General features: G+C 47.0%; 1 protein-coding gene across 2 annotated transcripts in view; it reads right to left on the reverse strand.

Annotated features, from left to right (window-relative positions):
* The window catches only part of Ccnf (cyclin F), a 31,206-nt gene extending 13,074 nt beyond the window's left edge, over positions 1–18,132 (reverse strand). The window contains exons 1-9 of one of the 2 annotated variants that reach the window (XM_028853949.2): positions 17,875–18,132; positions 15,511–15,665; positions 10,617–10,723; positions 9,207–9,274; positions 7,750–7,943; positions 7,286–7,339; positions 6,286–6,390; positions 5,904–5,981; positions 1,818–1,969 (exon numbers count right to left, since the gene is read on the reverse strand). In XM_028853949.2, coding sequence (XP_028709782.1) covers positions 1,818–1,969; positions 5,904–5,981; positions 6,286–6,390; positions 7,286–7,339; positions 7,750–7,943; positions 9,207–9,274; positions 10,617–10,723; positions 15,511–15,665; positions 17,875–17,887 — 926 coding nt within the window. In that variant the 5' untranslated portion in view covers positions 17,888–18,132. Of the gene's footprint in view, positions 1–1,817; positions 1,970–5,903; positions 5,982–6,285; positions 6,391–7,285; positions 7,340–7,749; positions 7,944–9,206; positions 9,275–10,616; positions 10,724–15,510; positions 15,666–17,437; positions 17,540–17,874 lie in introns of those variants that run through there. The other variant, XM_028853948.2, reaches the window with a different exon arrangement.
* Between the last annotated feature and the right edge of the window lie 2,148 nt (positions 18,133–20,280).

A 20,280-nucleotide genomic window follows, 5' to 3' on the forward strand; every position in this document is an offset into this window, starting at 1 on the left:
GTCACCCTGGACCATCAGGCTCTCCTGTCACCCTGGACCATCAGGCTCTCCAGTCACCCTGGACCATCAGGCTCTCCTGTCACCCTGGACCATCAGGCTCTCCAGTCACCCTGGACCAACAGGCTCTCCTGTCACCCTGGACCATCAGGCTCTCCTGTCTGGGCCCTTATAACAATGCTCTGCAGAAGATCAAAGAGCCAGAAATGCCACTTAAAGCCAGAGCCACTCGGTCCCCACACTGAAGTCTCCTACTTCAGCACCCTGGATGGACGCACAGACACTAGAAGGCTGACAGAAATGTCCCTCTCTACCAGGGAGTTAAAACCTGGAGACCAAGACCATAAATAATCACAGGTGGTATTGGAAGACTGAGGACAACTTTTAGGAATTGGTTCTCTCCTTCCACTGAGTGGGGCCTAGGAACTGAACTTGCATTTTTAGTTTTGGCAGCAAGTGCCTCTGCCTGATGAGCCATCCTGCTGGCCCCAGTGATCTGTTTTAGAAGTCAGATTATTGAGCTATCAAGAGTGCCGGGGCCAATCGGTGGTGGCACACACCTTTAATCCCAGCACTCAGGAGTCTGAGGCAGGCCAGTCTCTGTGATTTCCAGGCCAGCCTGGTCTACAGGGCAAGATCCAGGACAGCCAGTGCTACACTGAGAAATCCTGCCTGGAAAAACCAAAAGCGTGCTGAGACTCAAGGCATGCATCAACGTGAGACAGGATCTTTTACTGGTACCCAGGACCTCCAAATTAGACTAGGGTGGCTGGGCACAGAATCTCAGGGAGCCACCCATCCCCACTTCCTCAGTGCCAGGACTATGAGCACATGCCACTATTTTTATTCCCCACTCCTCTCCAAGTGCTGGGTATCAAACTCAAGTCCACATGCTTGTGGAGCAAGCAAATCACTCAATGAGACCATCTCCCTGGCCTCTGGACAATCACTTTTTAAAAAACCTTTACTGAGCATATATCATGTTCCAAGCAGTACCTACAAGGAGCCAGAAGTTTCCAATCATAAATCCAAACTTTACATGAAATTTCAGATAAAAGCTTAAAAAAAAAAATCACTCCATTTTCCATTTTCCCCTCTAACATTCTGCAATTTTGTTATCACTAATGTTTGGAGCCTGGAAGAAAGGCAGTTGTGCTGGGTGTCACAGTAGCTGCCTCAGGGAGGGGGCGGCAGGGATGGGATTGTGGGGGAACAACAGCTCCCAAAGTCCGACTTCTAGTCACTGAGTACCACAAAATACACTGATGATTTAAAAAAAAAAAAAAGTTATATTTTGGCTTTAGAAACTGGTAGTCTGAGTCTCATCGTTTTAGAAAAATATTTAGAACAGTTTCACATGCTCTCAACTTTAGAGAAGGCTGTAGTGGCTCATACCTATACTTCAAGTACTCAGGAGGCCAAAGCAGGATAACCAGAAGTTCAGGGTTAGCCTGGGCTACAGCAGGGCTGGGGAGATTGTGAAGTGCTTGCCGATTAGTGTTTGGATCCCCAGAACCCATGAAAATGCCAGGTGTGTATGGACCAGCTGTTAATTCCAGCTTTGGAAGCTGAGATGGGACCTTCAGAATAACACAGTTAGCTAGACGGGGGTTAGTTAGTTAGCTAGAATAACTAGTTAGTTAGAGGGACGGGGGAGAGAGACCCTGCCTTGTTGAATAAGGTAGAAGAGCAACGGAAGATTCGCGACATCAACTTTGGGTCTCGTGTGCACACGTGAACGCATACGCACACTCACACCCACGAAACATGAAAATGCTATTGCTCTCCCGTTGGAGCAAACGCGCTCCCGCCGGCCTCACCTCATCGTGTCGCTGAGCCCCTTCTGCACAGAGAAGACTCGCTGCTTGTTGACAGCCTGGGAGGCCTGGAAGAGCTGGCAGACCGTTTCACTGCAGGCTTTCCACTCCAGTCCAAGCTGGCTTCCACCTGCACAGGCTTTGGCCAGAGCCAGCTGTGGGACAGACAGGTGCAGGGTGAGCCAGGTCCTCCACTCCCGAGCCCTCCGCGGCAGACAGCACAGGGCACATCTGCCTGTCCCAGTCTCCCAACCTGCTACAGCGGCACAGCTAAGGTCTCCGGGATGGGACCTCTCTACACCAGTTTCCCTTTTTATTTTATTAATTAAATGTATTTTAATTAATACATCCCGACCGCAGGTTCCCCTCCCTCCTCTCCTCCCATCCCTCCCCCATAGCCCCCAATCTACTCCTCTATTTCTGTTCAGAAAGGGACAGGACTCTCACGGCTTATCAATAAAACACGACATATCAAGTTGTATAAGACCAAACACCTCCCCTTGTACTAAGGCTGGGAAAGGCAACCCAGTATGAGGAATAGCTTCCCAAAAGCCAACCAAAGCTTTAGGGACAGCCCATGCTCCCACTGTACGGAGTCCTGCAAGGAGACGAAACTACACAACTGTCACATACATGGAGAGGGCTTATGTCAGTCCCATGCAGGCTCCCTGGTTGTTAGTTCAGATTCTGGGAGCTCCTATGAGCTGGGTTTTCTTGTGGTGTCCTTGACGCCTCTGGCTTGTACAATCCTTCCTCCCTCTCTTCAGCAGGATTCCCTGAGCTCAGCCTAATGTTTATCTGTGGGTGTCTGTACATCAGTTACTAACGAAGCCTCTCTGATGACAATTGAGGTAGGCACCAATCTATGAGTCCTTTTAATTTTTTAAAAACTAAACTGATAAATACATAAATAATATACACACACACACACACACACACACACACACACACACACGGGTGTTTTGCCTACATGTATGTCTCCATGTGCATGCCTGGTGCCCAAGGAGGCCAGAAAGTGTCAGATCCCCTAGAACTGGAGTAGGTGATTTTTGAGGGGGTACTGGGAAACAACCAAGGTCCTCTTGGAGAGCATCTCTCCAGCCCCAGCAATTTCCTCTTTAATGAAATGGTACATTGATGGTGCTGGAATCAACAGATGAGGACGGACTGAGATGTGTCAGAACTTAGGATACACTGCCTAGCACCTACAACGACTCCAGATGGCCACTGTTGACAACTGTGACACATTTTCATCTGTCTTCCCAGGTAATTATAGCCTGGTGTATATATATGTATTTATGACCACAGTTTATATGCATCTTTCTTTTTTCCACCTATCAATACTGTTAGTTTTTCCAAGTTATCTGACATAGGCGTCCTTACCTGTTCTTCCATTTAGAGTGTTTCTGTTGACTGTATTGTGGCCCACCCAATTCCCTACCTGCTGAGTTCACAGAACAGCTGTGGGGTTTTGTCTATTCTTATTCAAGTACCCTCCCAAAGGCCCACGCTGATTGCTGACTTCATATCACTCATAGCAAATATCTCATTGATTTTACCTTCATTGGCAGAAACCACCATCATTAAAATTATCTTAGATTAGAGAGACGGCTCAGTAGGGAAGAGCACTGGTTGCTTTTCCAGGGGACCCAGATTCAATTACCAGCACCCACATTGTGGCTCAGAACTGTAACCCTAGTTCCAGGGTATCTGACACCCTCTTCTGGCCTTTTCAAACACCAAGAAGACACAAGGAAATACACGCAGGCAAAACACCCATATACATCATAAAATACAAACAAACCAACCAACCTTGCATGCATTACTAGCTATTGACTCAAAAACTGAGAAAAAAATTAAACATAACACATTAATGAGACAAGCCCCAAATATCTCCAAATTTATAACCCTCCTGCCTCAGTCTCTCGAGAACGAGGCTTTAAGCCCCCTTTTTAACCTGCTGTATTTTTCCTTCTTTCCTGAGAATCTGAAGCTGTCTGAACATCTCTCAGGACCTTACTACTCTAATTATACTGGGTCTCTGAAAATTTATTAAGTTATTATTTGTTGTGTATATTACATGTATGTGTGCTGGATAGTTTCATGTCAGCTTGACACAAGCTAAAGTCATCTGAGAACCTCAATTAAGAAAATGCCTCCATAAGATGAGGCCATAGGCATGGCGGTGGTGCACGCCTTTAATCCCAGCACTCTGGGAGACAGAGGCAGGTGGATCTCTGTGAGTTCGAGGCCAGCCTGGTCTACAAAGCGAGATCCAGGAAAGGCGCAAAGCTACACAAAGAAACCCTGTCTCGGAAAACCAAAATAAATAAATAAATAAACTTTAAAAAAAAAAAGATCAGGCCATAGACAAGCCAACCAGGGCAGTGGTTCTCAACCTTCCTAGTGCTGTGACCGTTTAACACAATTCTCATGCTGTGGTGACTCACAACCATAAAATTATTTTTGTTGCTACTTCATAACTGTAATTTTGCTACTGTTATGAATCATAATGTAAATATTTTTGGAGATAGAGGTTTGCCAAAGAGGTTGACCCACAGGTTGAGAACTACTGCTCTGGGGCATTTTCTTAATTAGTGATTGATGGGGGAGGGCCCAGCCACTGTGGATGATGCCATCCCTGGGCTAGTGGTTCTGGGTTCTTGTAGCAGCATGAAGAAGCCATGGGAAGCAAGCCAGTAAGCAGCACTCCTCCATGGCTTCTGGATCAGCTCCTGCCTGTTTTCCTGCCCTGTTTGAGCTCCTGTCTTGACTTCCTTCAATGATGGACTACAACACAGAAGCCAAATAAACCCTTTCCTCTCCAGCTTGCTTTTAATCATGGTGTTTCATCACAGCAATGGTCACCCTAACTAAGACAGTGTGTGTGTGTGTGTGTGTGTGTGCGTGCACATGTGCTATGGTGTGCATGTAGCAGTCAGAGGACGGCTTTTGGGACAGCCACGTCCACTAGAGATCAAACTCCGGTCCTTGGGTTTGATAGCAAATGATGAGTCATTTTACTATGACATTTTTTTTTTTTTTATAAATCTTTGACAATCATTTTAGACATGAATACAATGTTATGACAAAGCGCAGTCTGTTCTATCTGTTGACTTATAATCTCTTTCCTAGTATTTCAGTTGTTGGATATCTATCATCCATGTAGTGGGGCAGTAAGAACAAGCTTTCTCCTTCCTGGCAAGCTATGAAGTTCTTTGATTTGCTCTCAAACAGCCCCCTCTCCCAACACTGTTCAAGATGAAATCAGGAGCCTAGCCTGCAGGCTCTCTACAGTCGGCAGGGCAGGGTCTGCTGAGGGCAAGTTATACATTCTGGAATATCTGGCTGGATGAGTGAGGCCAGGTGCTAACAGGAACTCCACACCCTCTACTCTTAGGTGGCCTAACATTTGTCCTCACAATAAACATGACCTACAGAACAACCTTCCACAAAGAGTGTGGCAGGAACTGTGACAGCAACATTTAGAATGAAGAGACTAGCCGGTCAACAGGCAAGGGTGAGCCAGGTGGGGGCAGCGCACCCCTTTGGTCCCCGCACTTGGGAGACAGAGCCAGGTGGATCTCTGGGAGTTCGAGGCCAGCCTGGTCTACAGAGACAGGTACAAAAACTACATAGAGAAACCCTGTCTCGAAAAAACCAAAAATAAGCAAGGGTGGAGATGGCTAACAATAAACAAAGCATGGCTGGGGTCTTCCTAAACACTCAAGAGCTAAACTTTAAGACTCCAGCTACAGGGCTGAAGAGATGGTGCAGAGGTTTAAGAGCGCTTACTGATCTGACAGAGGACTCAGGTTCAATTCCCAGCACCCACATCAGGTAGCTCACAACTGCCTGTAACTTCAATTCCAGGAGATCCAATGCCCTTTTCTGGTCTCCACAGGCATTGCATATACATGGAACACATACAGACAAGCACACACACACACAAATAAATAATTAAAACAGAACAAAAGACTCAGCTCTAGTCCTGGACCAATCTTCCGTATTGCTTTCCTAAGTCTGCTGCTGAGAATCTAGATAGTCCCGCCCCGACGCTGAAAGGAAGAATCCAGATCTCCACGTCACCTGTGCTTCCCAGCAGCCTTTGGCAGCATAGTCCCTGAGTTTCCGGAAGTTGTGGAGATATCGTCCAGGATCAGACATCTGCCAACAAGAGAGTCACCCTTACATGGCTGTGTCCTGTGAGGGACACAGACCTGCCCCACGGCTTCCTAAACATTTTCACCCTCATTCTTCAACTTCATTGGCTTCCCCAACATTTACCCCCAATAATGGTAGTCTTTGGGGGACATTTGATAGTAAACAGCTCGATGCTCAGATGAGCCCAAAGGCCTGAGAGCCCAGGAGCTGAGAAAGCATCCTCCCTCTTGTTAACCAAATTTCATCCCAGGACCACACAAAACTGCTCCTATGAGGTCTATCCCCCAATAGATGAGGCTCCACTTACATCCATCTTTCTCTCACTTTCCCAAAGGAGGTATGAGCTGGCCAAGCATCCCTGATGAGCGGACTCTTCAAAAAGGGTGTGAGCCTGCTTCCTTTTCTCTTCGTCCTAGAGTAAGACCAAGCACAGAGGGTTCTTTTTTTATTTTTAAAGGATTTATTTATTTATTATGTATACAGTATTCTGCCTGCATGTATCCCTGAAGGCCAGAAGAGGGCACCAGATCTCATTGCACATGGTTGTGAGCCACCATGTGGTTGCTGGGAATTGAACTCAGGACCTTTGGAAGAGTAAGCAGTGCTCTTAACCTTTGAGCCATCTCTCCAGCCCCGCACAGAGGGTTCTTTCTCACCTTCTGCACAATGCCAAATCATTCTGAGAGCTGTCCTCTTCCATTTCTATACCTCTAAGCAATCACATTCAGAGCAATAGCGGATGGATTAACTACATCTGAGCAAGAAAGGATGCCACTGAGCATACAGTGCTCAGCAACTAACCTATGTTGTATGGCCCTGGGGGCTCTGCGTCCCCATTAGTGTGGGGGCAGCTCCGGGACACAGAGCCTGCACTCACCCTTGCTGCCACAGGAAACTCTCAGTGTTCATCTGCCTCACTTGTCTTCCACATGCTTTTGATGTGTTCACTGGAAGCTACTAACCCCGCAAAAGGGGCCCACAGATCACAAAGCCCGTTAAAAACCTCAAGAGGCGAGAATTCTGCAAGGCCCACCAACAGAAGAGCCATGTGAGGGTCCGAGCAGCACTGGCCGCCCAGTTCCTGGTCGTCTACTCTCTGGGCTCTTATTTACAAGGCCCCATTCACCTCCCTCAAAAGCAGCGTGGGGGGAGCCAGGAGCTCTATGCCAAGGACCACTCAGGGCAGGGCCTGGTGCTTGTATTGACCTTGGACATTCCCTTTTGCAGCTTTTCAAGTACCTTGTGGATCTAGGACACTGAAAGGTGAAATAAGGCAAAGCCTGAGCAGAGAGAAAAAGTTAACTTACCTCAAAAAGATTTAGCACTCTTCCCAAGCAGTGTAGTATGGAAGCTTTATGAGTCTTAAAAAAAAAAAAAAAGGTAAGTATGATTCTCAGCAGACAGAACTCTCCCCTGTCCTGCTGTCCAGATCCCTACGCTACCACTCCCTGATTTCAGTTTTCAGCTAAGGATGTTTTATTCAGCCTAAATCTTTAGTTCCCACCTACCAACATGTTCACCAAGATCTTGGTCCTCATCCCAGACCCTAAGCCCTTCCACCGCCTCCGTTCGAGGCGTCTCCTACATCTGCACCGCCGTCTCCTTGGAAGTAGGTCCAGCATGCTCGGCGGAAGCTCTACCTCTGAGCTGACATCCCAGCCCTGCACTCTGCTGTGTGTCCCTCCACTTGTCTTTACATGGCCCACGGAACCTACTTCAGGTTTCCCTTTGCTCTGGGACTCTATGCCCTGTGGACTTTGCCAGGACTTACTCTTTGTAATTGGCACTCTGCCCTGAGGCTGTCGTGGACCACGGCCTTGCAGCAACTTCCAGATGCTGACCATGGTGGGCGGATGAAGAGCCAGATGAAGGGCTCAGAACCCATATTCAACTTCTCAGCCATACTGAAGAAGCGAGAGGCCTTCAGGCCATTCACTTCAGCACAGGCCTCGTCTGACACAGACACTGTGGGAGAAACAGGACAAACCATGATGTCTCTGGAGCATGGAAAGAGCAAAGATCTCCAGTCTTTTAGCAAAGCCTGACACAGTGCAAAGCTTTAAACAGAAGAGCTCTGTGGGATAGGCTCCAAATTCTCCCCGCTTTGCTCAGGTAATCCTCCATACACAGGCCCTCCTGGAGTCCTTCAGGAAGCCTGGATTGTGACCCTTAGGGGATGGTGCTCCAACACACAGCCTCAACCTTCCTCCTGGAGGGAAATGACCCTCCCTGCAAATGGCTGCAAGGAAGGGCTCTCTCTCTCTCTCTCTCTCTCTCTCTCTCTCTCTCTCTCTCTCTCTCTCTCTCTCTCTCTCTCAACATAGGGTTTCTCTGTGTAGAACTGTCCTAGAACTCATCATGTGGACCAGGCTGGGAAAAGGTTCTCTCTCTCTTTTTTGGTTTTTTTGAGACAGAGTTTCTCTGTGTAACAGCTCTGGCTGTCCTGGAAGGGAAAAGGTTCTCTTAAGGACGAGACTGTTCTAAAATGAGATCAGCAATGGTTACACAACCCTAGGAAAATACAAAAACAAACAAAACAAACCACCACCAACCATGAACTTGCACACTGTAGGCAGCTGAATGACCTCTGGGAATGGCTAACTGATAGGAGGGGAGGGGCAGAACCTCAGTTCAACCTCAGGAAGAGCAGGTTACTCACAGGTTACTCTCAGTCCTAACAGTCCTGTTAGCTGGCCAAGGACAGGGACTACCAGCAAGACACCCGAGCTTTAAGATGTAGGAAAAGGTGATTCTATACTCTAAACGTTACACATTTTGGAGACTGGGACAGCACAGCCGAGGCTCCTTCCTCTGGTGCTGAGCAGAGGAGCAAGCCAAAAGCCTTTTAAGGAGCAGTTAGCCTTGGGCAAAAGGACTCAGGCTCCAGGAAAGCTCCGCTGCCTGCCACATGTAACCACGGCTGCCTGTGTCAGTGATCCCCTGCAGAATGAGGCATGCTGATTTCTTTCCAAGATCCACAGGATGGCCAAAGAAAGACGCTGTTTACATCCCTTCATAGGCCTTGGTGTTACCTGTACTGAAGGCAGGGCACCTGGAGATACCCCTTGCTGACCCAAACAAGGGAAAGAGGTGACCTTCTAGAACCTATGTCAAACTGTCAAGGGCAGACATGGGCCGACCATCAGCAAGAACTAAGCTGCTAAATCTTGAAAGAGGCTTGTGCTTATCTCAAATGCCGCCACCACACGTCAGGGCCCAGGGACTTACAGCCTTCATTATAGAGGTAGGCGATTCCCAACTTCACAGCAGCTTCAAAATTTCCCTTTTCAGCAGCCCTGGAGCAATAAGAGCATAAATACCACACTATTTTAGGTCACAAAGATTACGTACCACCACAGTGCTTGACGCTGAAATGCTTATTTCCTAATTGAATATTTTTTCATGAAATATAATCAAATACTGCTTATTGATTGCATGCTACAATGTGGATGAACACAACCCTATGCCAATCACAAAAGGTCAAGTATCCCATGATTCTGTTTACAAGAGATGTCTACAATTAGCAAACCCAGAGACAGAAAATAGATAATGGATTGCCTAGGGCTTCTGTGGTTGGGGAGTGGGGGGTGGGGGGAGACAATGCCTGCTAAAGAGTACATGATTTCTTTGTAGGATGAAAAAAATAACCTAAGGTGAACAGTGCTAAGTTTGCAGAACTGTGAGTACACTAAAACCCAACAAGTTCCACCTGTAACTCCAATTCCAGGGCATCCAGCCCCCTCTTCTGGCATCTGTGGGCACTGCACACAGATAGTACAAATATACACATGCAAGCCCTCACACACACATGCATAAAAATAAACAAACTTAAAAAATTGATTTATGAGCATTGGTGTTTTGCTTGCATGTATATCTGCATGAGGGTGTCGGGTCCCCAGGAACCGGAGTTACAGACAGTTGTGAGCTGCCATGTGGGTGCTGGGAATTGAACCTGGGTCCTCGATAAGAACAGGCACTGCTCTTAACTGCTGAGTCATCTCTCCAGTCCCCAAATAAATCTTTAAAAGAATAAGAAATACACAAATTTTATCCAGCAGCAACCCAAGCATGGCATCCTGTAACTGGAGTTCTCTTCCTGCACTTCTCTGGCAGCTCAAGCCTGGGAAATAAATGCTCATGAGGAAAATCCTGTCCTGAGTTAGTTTCTCAGATGTGAAAAGGCTCAAGCTTAGACCCCTGTCCCAGGGACATGCTCTGTCTTTAACCTCCATTAGTGGGCCTGGTCACTGGCACCCAGGGTCACAGACCTAGGCTTGCTGCCTCCCCCACCCCCAGTCCTTTCTCTCAGTCACGACTAGAGTGAGGGGGTGAGTCATCCAGTGACTGAAATATAACAGGAAAGGAAAAGAAAGCTGAATAAGGCTTCCATGAGCAGGTGACTCACACTCGAGTCAGGCAGGACCCTCTGGAAGCAGCTCAGGCACAGAGGACAGGCAATGACATGGCTTGCTGGAAGCAGTGTGACCCGAGAGACAGGTTTCTTCAGTCTGGGGTCTCTTCCCCGGGATGAGAGCAACAGGAAAACAAGTCCTGACTCAGGTATGGGGACATTAGCCAGCACACCAAGAATACCAACAGCAAAGGGAAATCAAGGCACTTCTCAGAGCACCGGGATACCTTTCAAAGAGCTTCAGGTTCTTCGGAGAAGGCCATAGCTCTTGGAAGCTGGCAGATGCCCACACACTGGCATGGTTGTCCACCAGGTACTTCAGGTGGGAGTGAACCTGCAGAGCAATGACAGCCGTGTGTGAATCACCAAGGGACTCCCCAGATCCCTGCTCCTGAAGATGGGACATACACAGACACAGTCTCAGAAGGGTAAAGAACCCAGTTTCTATGTATGAAAACAGCACTGTTCTCCATAGGGAGGAGAAGCCAGAAGTGAGCTTCTCTGATGTTCTGAGGCGGGGGAAGAATATCGGCACCAGTCCAAAGAACAAGCACCAAGGTTAAGAAAGAGAACTCAGCATGCTAGTGTACACCTGTAATCTCAGCATTCAGGAGGCAAACACAGGTACATCTTCGTGAGTTCCAGGCCAGCCAAGGGATACAGTATGGTGACTGTCAAAGGGAGGGACGGAGGGCAAGAAGGAAAGACACTTTCGCAAAGAACTAGAGAAACAGGTTGGTGCCAGGCAGGACAGAAATCTGTCTTGTGCTGGGAGGTGGCACCACATATTTAATCCCAGCACTCAGGAGGTAGAGACAGGCAGATCTCTGAGTTCGAGGCCAGCCTGGTCTACAGAGTGAGATCCAGGACAGCCAGGGTTACACAGAGAAACCCTGTCTCAAAAAAACAAAAAAAGAAGAAAGAAAAAAATAAATTTATCTTCTATTTCTCTGCCTGGTACCCTGGTGGTGGAGCAGTCTGGGGCATGGAAGTTACAGGAACTCAAAGGAAAAAGACTGAGTCCTAAGAGCCTTTATCCCAGGCAGATAAAGCCAAGTCAAGAGCAGCACAGGCAAGCATTTTACATCCTAATGTTTCCACTGCAGTTGGGAATTTAGCACCCGGTGCTTCTGTAGGTATTATGCCAACAGTGAACATGAGTAGAGGAGTCCTACAATGGCCTCCTGGCTGGTGTTTACAGCCAGTTTACTGTATACTCTAGGGTGAATCATTTAACGTGAAGCTATGGCTACAAAGTAACTCAAGTCCACTCCCCCCATTGCAGGTTACATGGGATTTGTCTTAAAGGGCTTTTTGTTTGTTTTATTTTGCCTTTTTTTTTTTTTTAAGTAGTCTCACTATCTTGCCTAGAGCACAACTTAAATTGTGGGTCATATAACTGAACATAGAGGTGCAAAAAACTTGCAGTATTCAAAGATTTCTGAACATGCAAAAACCAAAATTTAATTGAACTGCGGTGTTTCTGACATGTGGTATCACATGACTTCACTGCAGAATTGGTTCTGAACACACAACACTTGCAGGTGTATCATGTAGGCTGTTGCCAATACATGCTGCCTGAAATACCTTGTGCAGTTTTCTGCTCTGATAGAAATATAACCATTGGATTCTGATATACAAAGACTTTTCATAGTTACCTAATACCATTTCCTCAGCATATAATTATCAAACGAGTATCTCTTTGGATTGTAGTCTTGGAATATTTGGTTTTTAAAATTGCTCTGGAAGCTGGGCAGTGGTGGTGCACTCCTTTAATGCCAGCACTCGGGAGGCAGAGGTACTTGGACCTCTGTGAGTTTGACAACAGCCTGGTCTACAGAGTGAGTTCCAGGACAGCCAGGGCTACACAGAGAAACCTTGTAGTGGGCAGCCATTCCAGCTTTGATCTGGAAGTTCCAACCCCCACTGAGGCTTCGGCAACTGTCACGCTTACAAGGCGGGGCCAAGGGAAGCGCCGGGAGACCCGAGATCTGGATGGGCCAGCGGGCTCTCTCTGTTCCTGGACCCTAGACGATGGAGGTTGACGGAGCAGAGCTCCAGAGAACACCACTGGACTTCAATACACCTTCCCCAGACCCCACTACCTACCCTTCCCTTTTTTGTAAGTTACCCACTAAATAAATCTTCCTTTTAACTATGTGGAGTGGCCTTAATAATTTCACCAATAAAACCCTGTCTTGAAAAAAGACAAAACAAAACAACAGAAAAATGGTCTTGAGGTTGCTGAGTCCAGTTTTATAAAACAAAAATCCCTAAATGAAGGGACAGGAGAGGTGGCTCAGTGGTTAAGAGCACTTGCTTCTCTAGCAGAGGACCTGGGTTCAGTTCTCAGCACCGATATGGTGGTTCAAAGTCACTCCTAACTCAAGTTCCAGAGGTCTCAATGAGACCTCCTCGGGCAGGAGCTATGCATGTGGTACATATACAGACATGCCAGCAAAATAGATACATAAAATAAAATTACATATGTACACACACACACACACACACACACACTTAATTGGTATTTAAATTGCTAAATTTTGTCTTAAGAGAGAATTTCTAAACAAAACAAAACAAAACAAACCCCTGAAAGGGCCCTAAACAAATTTTTGCTGGAGCCCCCACCCCGGCTTTTAGAGACAGGTCTCTCTATATAGTCCTGTCTGTCCTAGAACTTGCTGTGTAGACTAGGCTAGCCTCAAACCAACTGAGATCCTCCTGCCTTCTGTCTCCAAGTGCTGAGATTAAAGGCGTGCATCACCATGCTCAGCTCTATTTCCGCCATTTAAAAATTCTTATTAACACTATCTTACTCCTATTTGTTTAGTTTTATTTATTATGTATATGGCATATGTGTGCATGTGGTATGGACATGTGTGTGGAAATCTCGGGACAACTTTCAGGAGTTGGTTTATTCTGTTGCTGGGGTTACAGGTATGAATCACCATGTCCAGTTCATAATCTTTTTTTTTTTCTTTTTGAAATTTTTGGTTTTATTTTATATATATGGGTATTTTACCTGCATGTATGTGTGCCTGAGGAGATCAGAAGAAGTATTAGATCCCCTGGAACTGCAGTTATATGGCTATTAGCCTCTATGTGGGTTCTGGAAACTGAACCCTGGTCTTCTGAAAAAAATGGGCAGTGCCCTTAACTGCTGAGCCCCCTCTACAGCCCACTGTCTTCTCAAGATGCAAATTTTACTGCCAGAAAAGGGTCTTTTTAGCCGGGTGGTGGTGGCGCACGCCTTTAATCCCAGCAGAGGCAGAGGCAGAGGCAGGTGGATCTTTGTTAGTTCGAGGCCAGCCTGGTCTACAGAGCGAGATCCAGGAAAGGCGCAAAGCTACACAGAGAAACCCTGTCTCGAAAAACCAAAAAAAAAAGGGTCTTTTTTCTCTTGAAATAAACATTGCAATGAGTCAAGTCAAATCCCAGTATGTAGTCCCTATAACTGAATCATCTTCAAACACCTATTAACAAGACCACCTTTTTGTTTTTTTTTTTTTTTTTTTTTTTTCCGAGACAGGGCTGTCCTGAAACTCGCTCTGTAGACCAGACTGGCCTCGAACTCACAGAGGCTATCTGCCTCTGCCTCCCAAGTGCTAGGATCAAAGGTGTGCGCCACCACTGCCTGGCCTAATATTACCCTTTTTTGATAGGCACAATGCTGAAGGCCTGTAATCCTACCAGAGAGGTACAAACAGGAGGATCAGGGGTTCAAGGTCATTCTTGGCTACACAGGTACTTTGTGACCATCCTGAGCTAAGTGAGACACTGTCACTTCCCCAGGAAGAGCTGGGTAAAGTGGTACCTATAGGTAACCCCAACATTCTAGAGGTAGAGGTTGGAGGATCAGGAGATTTCAAGAGTAGTAGTCTTGACTACTTAAGACTCTATTTCAACCAACCAATTAATAAAACTACTCTTGGGGCTGGAGAGCTATCTCAGCAGTTAAAAGCACTCCCTGTTCCAGAGGACCTGGGGTTCAATTCCTAGCACCCACAGGCAGCTAGCTGATCACCCTCTATAACTCCCAGGGGATCAGATGCCCTCTCCTGGCCTCTGCAGGCGCGTGGTGCAGACAGATATGTGGTATTGTATTCCCCCAAATATTGTGCATGCTAATAAACTTATCTGGGGTCAGAGACAGAGCAGCCACAATATTAAACATAAAGGATGGGCAGTGGTAGTACACGCCATTAATCCTAGCATTCCAGAGGCAGAAATCCATGTGTTCAAGGACACAGCCAGGCATGGTGACTCATCATGCCTTTTTTTGGTTTGCCCAGAAAGCAAGCCTTTAATCCCAGGGAGTGGTGGTAGAAGACAGAAAGATATATAAGGCTCGAGGACCAGAAACTAGAAGCATTTGGCTGGTTAAGCTTTTAGCTGGTTAAGCATTCAGGCTTTTGAGCAGCAATTCAGCAGAGACCCATTCTGGATGAGGACTCAGAGGCCTCCAGTCTGAGGAGATAAGACCAGCTGAGGATCCGGCGAGAACTTTTAAGATTCATGCTACACAGATATGCAGGCAGAATGCCCCCTATACGTAAAATCAAAAAAAAAAAAAAAACAAAACAAACCTTAAAGGTAAAAAAATAAAATAAAAACAGCCGGGCGGTGGTGGCGCATGCCTTTAATCCCAGCACTCGGGAGGCAGAGGCAGGCGGATCTCTGTGAGTTCGAGGCCAGCCTGGGCTACCAAGTGAGTTCTAGGAAAGGCGCAAAGCTACACAGAGAAACCCTGTCTCGAAAAAAAAAAAAATAAAAAAATAAAAATAAAATAAAATAAAAATAAATAAAAAAAAATAAATAAAACCACTCAGCAGGGCAGTGGTGGCGCACACCTTTAATCCCAGCACTCGGGAGGCAGAGCCAGGCGGATCTCTGTGAGTTCGAGGCCAGCCTGGACTACCAAGTGAGTTACAGGAAGGCACAAAGCTACACAGAGAGAAACCCTGTATCGAAAAACCAAAAAAAATAAAAAGATAAAAATAAAACCACTCTTTTCCTTGGGTTTCCTTTTGAGTCAGTTTTATACTAACATTTAAGAAGGTGCGACTGTTACAGTTTAACCAACAATATTCGGGCTAGTATTGTTTCCATATGGTGACTTACAGCTCGGACAGCAAGGATGTCCCCAACAGAAAGCCATTTCAGGATATGAAGGAGTACATCTTCTGGGAGACTCAAGATGGTTAAGTTACGGGGTCTTCTTTTGATTCTTCGCTTGGTAGGATAGCAGAAACACTTGGCACACCTACAATGGATCACTTAAGGGAAAAAATCCACAAGCCTTGGTGAGATGAAAAGTTGTACGTACGGAAAGATGGTTTAATAGTTACTGTCCTTTATTCACAGAAAGAACAAGTCCTAAAATTAAATGAAGTGTCCTCTATGGATTACTTAAGATACCACCGTTCCTTCAATATCCTTCAATATTCACCAATAACTCATGGTGAATATCAGATAGCATGTAATTGAATATTGGAAACTTTCTGATTCAGGAACCAGAAGGAGGGGAAAGCAGCCAATACTGATGAACGTTTGAGTGAAAACTCAACCAAGTACTTTGGGGGCCTGAGAAATGGCTCAGCAGTTAATGCAAGGCTCAAACCAGTCAACAGGGTCCCTTGGACTTTTGCTGTATATTTTTGCTTCTTGTTTGTTCTCTGTAGCCCAGGCTGACCTCAAATTCACTCATATAGTTGAGGCTGCCCTTGAACTCCTGATCCTCCCTGCCTCTACCTACCAAATACTGAATTACAAGTGTTAGTCACCATGCCCAGGCTACTTTGCTTATATTTGCACATGTGACTAAAAGGCATAACGTTCAGTATGGACTTAGGAAGTTCAATAGCATAGATCGGGAACTCAAATTAATGAAGCAGCTCTTAGAACATAGAAGCCAGTCAGTCCTAGAGCAGGTCTCGGCTTGGCAGATGTCAGTGTTGCCCAGTCCCCGAACCCAGGGGTTTGCTACACTCAGCTTACAGTGAAAATTGCAACATAAGATCCAGCTCAGCGGTTCTCAACCTTCCTAAGGCTGTGACCCTTTAATGCAGTTCTTCATAAAATAAAATTATTTCGTTGCTACTTCATAACTGCAATTTTGCTACTGTTATGAATCGTAATGTAAATATCTGATATGCAACTCCTGTGAAAGGATCGTTTGCCTCCAAAGGGGTCGCGACACACATGTTGAGGACCGCTGGTCTAGATGCACAGCCCCTGGACCCAGTCATGCTCTTCGAGGCTCTCTCTACCCAATTCCTCACAGTGAGTTATTCCAATGTTTATTTCAGCAATCCAATCTTCATCCAGAGCTGATGGCTTTTCTCTTTATTTCACAAGCCTCCCTCCCCTTTAGGAATCTTAAGGTCCTGCATCCCTGTCTATAAATGCGTCCGTCTTTCTACCCATTTTCCTCCTCACACTGAGGCAAAGTGGCTGTTCCCCGGGCCTTGGTAAAGCTCCCCACCTGGAGGTCTTTAGAGACTGCCCACTCTCAAACTCTTGACCTGAGTTTTATCGGAAACGAAATGTACTGCAAAAGCCAAACGCATACCCAGAGCTATAATTCCCAAATATTCTACGAATATTATTATAACAGTTTCCTGATTCACCTGCTCTAGAATACACATCTGAAGTGTTTAACCACTGTAACAAGTGAAATCGCACCCCCAGGTCGTGAGACGTTTATCACAGGACAGATCCTGTTGCCTCCGCGGATCCAAGCTGCGGGCGCGACACACAGGTGATCGAACTGCCCGCAAGAGCCTGGACAAGACGTGAAATCGATCTATATTGTGGGGATCGCTCTTGATTTCACAGAAAAGTGAAATCGAGTTTGCTGGGCAGAGAACCTAAATCGCCCCGGGGTAACAGGAGGCGTAGGCGCCGGGCGGGCATTTAAACCGCGCGGGCGGGCTCACAGTGGGGGATCCGTGCCTACTCCCTGCTTTGGGGGAATACGACGCGCCCTCCCGGGTCAGAGGAGCCCGAGTCAGGACCCATCGCCTGCCCGGCTCCCGCCAGCACTCACCACCGCCGCTCCCCATCGCCGAGCTCACGCCACTGCCGCTCCAGACCGCTCGCGAGCGCGCCCGCGCCTGGGGCAAGTGCGCCGAGCGCCGTACGCAGGCGCGGACCCCACCCCGCCCCGTTTTCAAACGCGCCCGGAGCTCCTACTGGTAGGACCACGGAGTTACGCCCCCCGGGTCGCCAGCCTCTCCCGCCCCGCAGACTCTGGGCCCTTGTGATTGGCTTCTCCAGGACGCAAATTCAAACGCTGATTGTCTATTGGCTTATCGCTCGTGGCTAGCCCGCCTTCTCCGCTGGGCGGGGGACAGGGAGAAGCGCAGCTGGCGCCGGCGGGCTATCCCAAAAAGCCCGCCCGGACGCAGACAGAAATCTTCTCCCTCCTGGACTTGTCCGATCCTCTGGGAACCGGTCACGGGTCCGTCCACCCGGCGGTATTACCTGTCTCTCCCATACGAACTTCCGGCCAAGGAGACTGGATTTGGAGACGCCAATTCAAGTGCTGATGTGGAGATTGCGGATGCCGGGCTCCGATCTCCCGCAAAATGTTCTACCCTACATCCTGTGAATCGGGGTTCGCGTTGTGCGGGGCAGCTACAGTCACGTTCTGCTGAACCGTCTATTCACTCGTGTATTGAGTAGTGAGCAGTATCATGTTCCACCTCTTCATGAGATGGCCTGCCGGGAAAAGAAATGAGTATTGAGGGTGGGGAGGCCAGAGCAAGGAATTGGCCCATGCTTCTCCACACAGCTTGCACCAGCCTTCATACCCTCTCCCCACAGCCCCACATGATTACTGGACCCCTTGGGGTACCTGGCCTGTGCTGGAAGCTGCATGTCAAGACCTCTTGTCGATCTGAGGCAGTAAATAGGGAATTGCTGTTCACAGCATAGAATATTAGAGAACTCTAGGGCAAGATTTGGGGTCTGCTTCCCTTGGCTGCTGATTCACATGCAGAATCCTCACACTTAACTCCTGTCTCTTTTCCAGGAGAGATTACTGTTTCTCACTTCGTTACTTTTTGTCTTCTCCCTTTGAATTTTGTTACTCTGTTACCTGTCCCTGGGGCAGAAGCGCCAGCCAATATGCTTTTGGTAGTAATTGGACAGGATAAAAAAATTAAATTCAGCCGGGCAGTGGTGGCTCATGCCTTTAATCCCAGCACCGGGGGACAGAGCCAGGCGGATCTCTGTGAGTTCGAGGCCAGCCTGGTCTACAGAGCAAGGTCCAGGACAGACACCAAAACTACATGGAGAAACCCTGTCTCGAAAACAAAAACAAACAAACAAAAAATTAAATTCAACAATAAGCAAGTCAGCTGTTAGTCATATCTCAGAGATTCCCTAACAATATCTCTGTCCCCTGGTTACTCATAGTTACAAAGTCATCAATTGGCTTTTTAGCTCTACCTTGTTCTTTGTATCCTACTCAGTTTCTCTTATTTATTCTGAGGTCGTTTTTTGTTAGTTTTGATAAAGCGTTGCCTCATGTCTTAATTAGCTTCAGCTGTCAACCTGACACTGCTTAGAATCATGTGAGGGAGACTAAATGGCAGGATTGCCCAGATCTAGCAGGCCGGAGCAAGGCAATCATGACGCAGGCAGGTCCTGCCTGTTCTCCTTTCCTCTGCCTTGCTAAACCATTAGATAACATTCCTAAAGCTAGCCCCAAGGTCCGTTCCCTTATTTGGCCACTGACTAATTCCTGAGACTGATCACTAAGGTCTAACTATCAGAACATGTCTGTGGGGGACTGGTGTGATTGATGGGTGAGAGGGTTCAGCCCACGATGGGTAGTATGATCCATAGGTAGATGGACCTAGGCTATATAAGAAAGCTAGCTGAGCATGATCCTGCCTTGAGCTCCTGCTCTGACTTCCTTCAATGATGGACTGTGACCTAGAAGTGTAAGACAAATAAATTGTTTTTGGTCATGGTGTTTGTCACAGCATCAGAAAGCAAACTAGAGCACCTACAACTTGAGGTCTGTCCTGCTCCAGCTTCCTGAATGTTGGATTACAGCTGTGCACCACTTCACCTGGCCAAATCTTTTTATGCTTTAGGAACCAGATGTTTTCTTTGCTGTAGATCTGATTGATCATGCTGGCCCACTAGGGGTAACCTAGGCTAAGGGCTACTCCTCCAGAGTATGAGGTATACCCACCCACATTGGGCTTTGAGGGATGAGAGAGTTCAGGAAAGTCTGCTCTTGGGAGCTGAAGATTGAAGGACCCATGTACTGCAGGGTGCTCCCCTCTGGACCCGGGATTAGGCACAGACCACACCCAAACACCAATTTCCAAACACAAACCAAACATAAAGAGATTCTTTATTAAGCAAGGCAAAGAAATATGTTGACTGAATCTGAATTGGGCAGAAACTGTGGCAAATAACTGTTAATTTTAAGAGCGAAAAGGGGGATGTCTGTGTTAGAAGAGCTAAGACAAATGTAAGTTCTGATTGGGCATTTTAATTAGGCTAGTCAAAATAATGAATTTTGATTGCTGGACCTTGGTGTTTTGATAGTTAGACCTTAGTGATCAGTCTCAGGAATTAGTCAGTGGCCAAATAAGGGAATGGACCTTGGGGCTAGCTTTAGGAATGTAACCTAATGGTTTAGCAAGGCAGAGGAAAGGAGAAAGGGCAAAACCTGCCTGCGTCATGATTGCCCTTGGCTTAATTAAATTTTAGTTGAAGGCCTAGGGGGTGGATGAGGAAAGACTCAAGGATGGCAGGCTACAAGAGCAAAAGTTAAGAATTATGGGATCTGCTGGGGGGGTGGGGGTGGCGCACACCTTTAGTCCCAGCACTCAGGAGGCAGAGCCAGGCAGATCTCTGTGAGTTCAA

This window comes from Peromyscus leucopus, chromosome 8b (assembly GCF_004664715.2).
Source record: "Peromyscus leucopus breed LL Stock chromosome 8b, UCI_PerLeu_2.1, whole genome shotgun sequence".
NCBI lineage: Eukaryota > Metazoa > Chordata > Mammalia > Rodentia > Cricetidae > Peromyscus > Peromyscus leucopus.